This window comes from Charadrius vociferus, unplaced genomic scaffold (assembly GCF_000708025.1).
Source record: "Charadrius vociferus isolate BGI_N301 unplaced genomic scaffold, ASM70802v2 scaffold163, whole genome shotgun sequence".
NCBI lineage: Eukaryota > Metazoa > Chordata > Aves > Charadriiformes > Charadriidae > Charadrius > Charadrius vociferus.
The window spans coordinates 12204282-12211507 of NW_009648332.1; the positions used below are offsets into that span (position 1 = coordinate 12204282).

Here is a 7226-nt window from a genome sequence, read left to right on the forward strand (position 1 = left end):
AGGCTGTATTTATTACTGGAAGTAATAATTACTGGAAGCTCACGAGAAATCAGTAATACAATAAGAAAATTATGCAACTCTCAAATGGACTAACTTCCAAATGCCTTGAGTCAAACCACCCATTATCCAATTTATTTTCTTAAAGATAGGATTTAACAAAGATTTTAGTGCTAAAGTATTAAATTAATTATTAAAACTACAACCACTTTTGCTCAATTTAGGATTGAATCCTACATCCTGTATTTCAGAATTGTGTCTTATTTAAGACACAAGAGCAGGCAACTAGCTACTGGAAAACCTGAATCTACATTAAAAAAAAAAAAAAATCAACTCATGATTCTTGACTCCTAGAGGAAAGAGAGTTTTATTATAAAGTCATCTGGCCTTCAGTTAGGATTTTGTAGGTCATCCACTCCAGAAGACCTCTCAATTTCACAAATATCTCTCCCTCGGTATTTTAGCATATGAATAGAAATATTAATAGAAATTCTGCAGGATCTATATGCGAAATAAATTTATCAGTTTCTCCTAAAACGTACAGACCAGAGCTTTAGTGAAGAGCCCTCTGATTTTCCAGGGGAATTTTTTTCTTTCTGTGGGAGCAGTAGGCTTCACCTTCTGCTTTCCATCACCTGTAGCATCAAGCAGTCAGACACCCATATGAAGGCTTCTGATCTTCTCCTCAGTAGCCATTATGGAGGTGGTGCTATTCTATGGTGTTTTCCCAGTAACTATTTAGCAAGGGAAAAAAACCAAACCAACCAACCAACCAAACGAACCCTCAAAACTGACTACATACATCTAATTTAATAAATTGTTTAATTAATGGAGTCACTTAAGCAGGGCACAGTTGCACTTTAATCTGGTTGTGAAACAGTTCTGAGAAACAGTGTGGGCTGTAAGCTGTGGAACAAGTAAAGCATAAACAGACAACACTGTTTACCAACCTTAGTGAAGACAGCATTTTATTTAACAAAATAAATCCTGTAAACAACAGTCAATCTTTCCATCACTACAGATGTTTAAAAAAGTTACACAATTTCTCTAGGCAAATTATTTTATGAAAAATATGAACTAGAAAGAAAATACAACCTCATATTATCTCAGAGGCAACGCCACATAAAAACAAACAACAGGCTACTGAGTGAATCTTCAAGTGTGTGGAAAAATATGTATGCAGTTCATTAAATAAGCTTCTGAGTTCTAGTTTTCAGGATGTAAGGAAGCTTGAAATGGAAGAAAACATCATCCAAGTCCTCTCCATATTAATGTTACCTCTTCAAGATAAGGTCCAATATTTTTGGCTTTTGAAACTAAAGAATTTATGTAATACATAAACATGGTGAAACTGGAGTTTATTGAATATTCCTTTTTAACAACAAGTCTGATAAAAGTCTTAATGTCAGCTACTTCGTGTTACGTAATTTCTTCAGTCTATAAAATGTTTTAATCCCTAGAAGAGTAACTAAGTACAAGCACAAGCTTCACCAAGCTGCATGTACGTGGCAATTGCTCTCTCCAGTATTCTGTATTTAATCTGATTCAAGAGTGACTTAGCTAAAATATAGGCTGGGGTGGGAAATCAGAAAGCTGAGACTGCACCATGCAACCCCAGAATGAATACCTGCTGCACCAGGCAGCCTTAGCAAAGATTCAGCATTAGGCTGTCCCTGTAAATCCACCGCTTGGTCTTACTTCTTACCAGATAACACAATGGGTTCAAGCTTTAAGCAACTTACAGTAGTTGTGAAAAGTGAAAAAGATTAGCAGTCTTTAAAAAAAACCCCACTGCTAAAGCAACATTGAAAATTTTGAGGAATGAAAATATGGCTTTGCATACAAAATAACAAGATGAATTTGGTTAGTTCTCAAAGTTTTTGTAATCATGATAGATTTATATAAAGTCAAAGTCTATTATAGTATAAGCCATAATAAAAAATTAACAATTTTCATCCTAAATCAACGGTTCAGATAATTCTTACGGTGTTAGGGCTTGCCACATTGCTTCAGTTTGTTGTTCTGCTACAGCTTCCCTGGAATAATCAAGACTATTTCCATTCCACATGCCAATGCCCCTTAAACCTCGATTCTTCACATATGCTGCTTTTAGAGAGATGCTGCGAGGGTCATCATACCATACTTGGTGGAAGTGACCAAGAGAATCCTAGAAAAAGGTTTAAACACTAGTAGGAGTATCTGCCTATCTATATAAACATGATACATTAAAGTACATTGAGTTTTGATTACATTTTCTGTTGAATGAAATGAAAAGTACAATTAAAAACTCAGATATACAAGCTATGTAGATTTACATAGTGATATTTTGCTGATTTACAAATTATTTTTCACACAGGACAATTAAAAATTAAGCCAAATACTTGGCTATTTTTTTACTTGTAGAATCTAAGTTATAAAACAGTGATGCATTTTAACTGAGTTAGATGAAAAGATTTAGCTAATTTGTATTTTAATAATCTTTTAAAATACAGCTAAAATCTCAGATACACTATCTAACCTAACAGGTGAATTTAGTTTGAGATTAAGTGCTTTTTTTTTTCAGCAATAAACAGTTTTAGAAGAGGTTATAAAATTTTTTTCAAAGTTATGTTTCTTTGACCTGGTCATTGCTTACAGCCCCTTTTCATCTACATGTGTAACAAGAAAGAACTAAACTTGTTCTAAAGAAACAAGATGAAATGCATACATGTGTGAAACCTAAAATTACATCTAAAGAAACAAGATGAAATGCATACACTGTGCTGTTGATGCAAGCACAATCATTCATGGACTCTTTCACTATGTCTATGTAGAAACCAAATGCAGAAGAGAACATGCATACAAGTCACTGGGTTAGAAAAACTTAAGAACATCTCAGAATCTGTTTTGGTTTAAATCAGTCACCAACTCATATAATTAACTGTAACAGTGAAGGATGGAGTTATAGAATTTGTCTGTGCCAAAACATCCTTTTTGACATGGTGCAGTCTCTCAAGAAAATTGCAAAGTAATAAAGTCCTTTATTACTGCTGTAGCCTTCAGTCACTGCACCCCTCTTTCAGACTAGAAATTCAAGGTATGGCAATCCAGCCATCCTTTACTACGCAAAAAAATAGAAGTAGGAAACACAAATCGAAGAATGTAACCCTGAAAACTTTATAATCAAAGAACTATGGTTCACGAATGTTTACTCCACAACATGGTGTCTTATAAAGAGACACTTACCTTGTATTCATAAAATGGAGATTTCTGTACTTCATCCCAGAGCACGCCTGAAAGAGAACTGTTCACCTGCTTCATTATTGCTCTGTAGGGGACCTGACGCCCTGCAGCATCACTGCAAGGAGCCCCACGGAAAGGTACTTTGGAAAGGGAACAAACATGATCCTGAAAAAAAAAAAAAAAAGCAAAGGCACGAGTTCTATGTTACATAGATTTACTGAACTCCACAACAACAGTACAGCCAAGAACAAAGACACAAAAGACATTGAGGTCTTAAAAATCCCAAATCTTCAAGTATCTGTGGCAGACATACTATCTGTAGACAGAAGTAAACAGTTAAATTTTGTTTACTCTCTAGCAATACAGGATTGGATGAACATCACTCAACTTACACAGTTGCCTTATCTTTTCCACGTTTAATTCACTCTTCCATTTTTCATAAGTATAATATTGTTTGAACCTGTGATTTATGCATAAACTTCTATACTTTAAGAGTCATAGGTTTGCTATGGTTTGTTGCACCTAGTCTTTAAACAGTGAGCTTAGTGACTGTGTTAAGACGGCAGATACAAGTGTTGTGGTGGTTTTGGACATCATCTCTTGTTGTACAGATAACATCTATAGCTCCTTGGTCAAACATGGTGCTTGGGTATCATGGGGTTCAGGTTGCCTACGGAGAGATAAAACACCTTGTTTGGTAACACACGGCTCATCAGTTATCAGCCAAGCAAAAGTCTCTGTCTTGAGTCCCAGCTTTATGCTCTTATCCATCAGACCACAGTATTTCCTAATCCAAGAACAGGATCACCAAAATCTAGCTGCCTCTTTCCAAGGAAAAAAAAATAACAGTATAATTGCAAATGAATAATCTTCATCTTACCTTAGATAGGTTTTGGCAGACATAGTCATAGCCATACCAGGGGACGCCCATCACAAGTTTCTTAGGATCGATGCCCATAGTTATGTACTCTTCATATCCTATTTTTGAAAGAAATAAAAATTAAGATGCATTACTGCATTTTCCCATGCTTTTTAGAGCCAGAGCAAATATAGGACTTGCATGATCCCCCAGACAGAGGCTAAGGTGCAAGCTCCTCTTTATTTCCCACCTGCATATTCCTACACTTCAAACCTGCTGCCTGTACAGCAGTTCACGAGGATGACGCACAAATGTTTCAGGTTCTTTGCAAGCCCAGGCAGACACCATTGCTTTGGCTGCCGTGTGTCATTCTAAAAGCGTCCTTCACAATCGTGAGGGCTACACAATTACTTTACAAGTAACAACACACAACTGCTAAAGGTCTATCTGTAGTGTCACAAGGATCTGAGATACTATTTTCACATTACGACAACACATATTTGAGCACACTCGAAAGCCTTAATGCAACTAAAAAACTTGACTAAGAAATAGCAATCTTTTCTATCTATTCCTGTGAACAAATGGAAATGTTCTGACTCCTGGGGAGGCGTCCTGTCCTCACCAACTAAAGTCTGCAGGTAAGGAGCATTGGCTTTTGCAATACAGTCCGTCCAGATCTGGCTCTGTTCGTCATATGACATCACGAATAAGAAGTCACAGGCATCGGCAATTCCAGTGTAGTTATAGCACCTTTTATCTATGCATGCTGGAGACCAAGCCACATCAAATGTTACCTGACAGAAAAATGCACAAGTTAGTGTTGTGTATGGCACTTAGGCACTCCGGTTTTGTCTTAGAAAAAAAAAAAAAAAGCTGTAACTTCTAAAGACAGCATTTCCCAAATACTGCACAGTGTTTAACACACGGTAATACTAATGAACTACAGGAGATGCTGCTCAGCTGATAAAGTTTAGATAATAAACAGTGAGCGCCCCTACTAGTGAATTCAAAACACCACAGAAATTAAAAGACAACATGAAAACCATCTGATCAGAAATATGAAGTATGTTGCAAATCCATAAGACTTTAGTGATGGGTTTACCAAAACATTGTCAAGCTTTTGCGCCAGAAGCCTGTATTTGCCCTACTTTCAAAGATTCATTAAGCCATACTAATAACTGCCAGCTCACACACAGCAATAACATTGCATCTACAAATCTCAGTGAAACCATTCTTCCATTTAAACTCATACAGGTCAAAAAGAGTGATTCTTACGATAGTGTATCATAGTTAACATTCATAATTAACCATTCATGAGACTATCCTGCTTTAGATCTGCATAATTTTTTTCATATTCACATGCTAAACAGCATTCTTAAAACTACTTGCATGTCATAAAGTTAAACTTAATGTTTGTATAAAGAACATTATTATTACCTGTGATCCTGGAATTTCTCTGTGAAAAGCATCTGTAGTTTCTTTAACAAGATCTGTTAATGCATAATACTCAGGGGAGGTGTCATTAACTTCTTGCTCTATATCTATATTAATTCCATCCATATACTGTTTTTTTGCAAGGTCCACTTGTTGGGATATCCATGCTGCTCTTTTAGCAGGATCAACAATTTCCTTTAGAGGTACATCACCTAGACAAGAAGCCTTCAAGAGTTAACATGTATTTGCACCACAGTAATGGTAAGTAGGAAAGGTTTGGCTCTACTAAACCAACTAACATAACCATAAAATAAAAACTCCCTACACCCACACTGGTAAAATACCTTTTCCCCCAAGCGTAATTTTGAGAATCCACCCCAGAAGAGCTTACCAAGCTTCTTTGAGACAGCAGTGTTTAAAATTAAGTTGCTTTTGGATTTTTTTCCTATCATTTAAATCTCTTTGCTTAGTATTTTTTAGCAACTGTAAACTTCCTTTCTTCAAGTCAATTTACTTTCAGGATTTCCAGGGAGCCAGAAGGACTGTGTCTTATGGTTGCAATAACATACTTTTATGTTTAACCTTTGTTGTTTTGCACATTGTGGTCTTGGATGACGTTTTTGTCTCAATAGAGCCAAAACTTGATTACGGCATGTAAGCACAGATTGACAAGATGGACTTTGTCTTTCTAATCAGCATTTGTACCTACACAGAGTTCCCAAGTAGTCATGTTTTAAAACTCAACCACTTCCTAATAGAGGGATTCATTTAAGTGAAAAATACTAAAAATTACTTGCAGTCCCTTCCTTTACCCTGTGTCTTTTGGGTTCTGCGCATAACATCCAGAACACAGACCCAAATAGGTATCTTCTCAAGGCTTTTCCTTTCTTCCCTGCCTCCCTGCTTCACTGTAGTCGTGATGTTCCCTGTTAGAGACCTTTTAATTACATGTCACAGGAATGGTTTTGGTATTACTGTGGCAGAAGCTACCGATGGTTTTCTTTTTAATACCCTGCATACCAGCATGAACAAAACGTGAAGGTATTATAGTCCTGTGTGCATTATCCCCTTATTAATTAATCCTCTTACTGGTTTTTAATACTTTGCATAGAAGTAAATGTGAAATGCCAAGGTATTACAGCCCTACGTGCATTATGTTCTTACTCATGTATCACATAAACATCCACATTTTCACAATGTAACCAACCTTTCAGTACTATCCTGGAGCCTTTAGAGTGAGCATAGCACATGAGCTCAGGATCATACTTTCCAAAAGCTGCCACAGTTGTAATTTTTGACCAGTCGTAAGATTTCCAGGCTTCCTTCCCCACATCGAACACGAAGACCTGGGAAAGGGGTAAAATGCACCCTCGTTAGCTCCCAACACTTCTCGGCAGGGTGCTTATTTTCCACACGCCTCTCCAAAAGCTACATGACTTGGGGGTTGCATCTCTGCCCCCTGCCAGCTTGCACCAACACCCTCCCAGGCCTGCGAGCGGCGGTGGCCCAGGGGACAGCACTCTGCCACACCACGCTCACCACAACTCTGCCATTTCCCTGTAAATCACATGCACCTGTTTTCTAAAAATCTGCTCTTCTCTTAACTAAGATAAGGCAGTGGCGCATGGTGTGTTTAACGTGCTGCTAAACCGCGCAGGCCGCCCCGGGACCGGCCTTCCCCGGGGCCCACGGCCGCCAGGCCGGGCCGGGCCAG

The 7226-nt window shown here is 37.7% G+C and overlaps 1 protein-coding gene across 1 annotated transcript in view; it reads right to left on the bottom strand.

Annotated features, from left to right (window-relative positions):
• Positions 1–1978: 1978 nt before the first annotated feature.
• The window catches only part of CTBS (chitobiase, di-N-acetyl-), a 5741-nt gene continuing 493 nt past the window's right edge, over positions 1979–7226 (bottom strand). The window contains exons 2-7 of the mRNA XM_009884881.1: positions 6720–6858; positions 5516–5724; positions 4701–4872; positions 4100–4197; positions 3223–3384; positions 1979–2164 (exon numbers count right to left, since the gene is read on the bottom strand). Coding sequence (XP_009883183.1) covers positions 1979–2164; positions 3223–3384; positions 4100–4197; positions 4701–4872; positions 5516–5724; positions 6720–6858 — 966 coding nt within the window. The remainder of the gene's footprint in view (positions 2165–3222; positions 3385–4099; positions 4198–4700; positions 4873–5515; positions 5725–6719; positions 6859–7226) is intronic.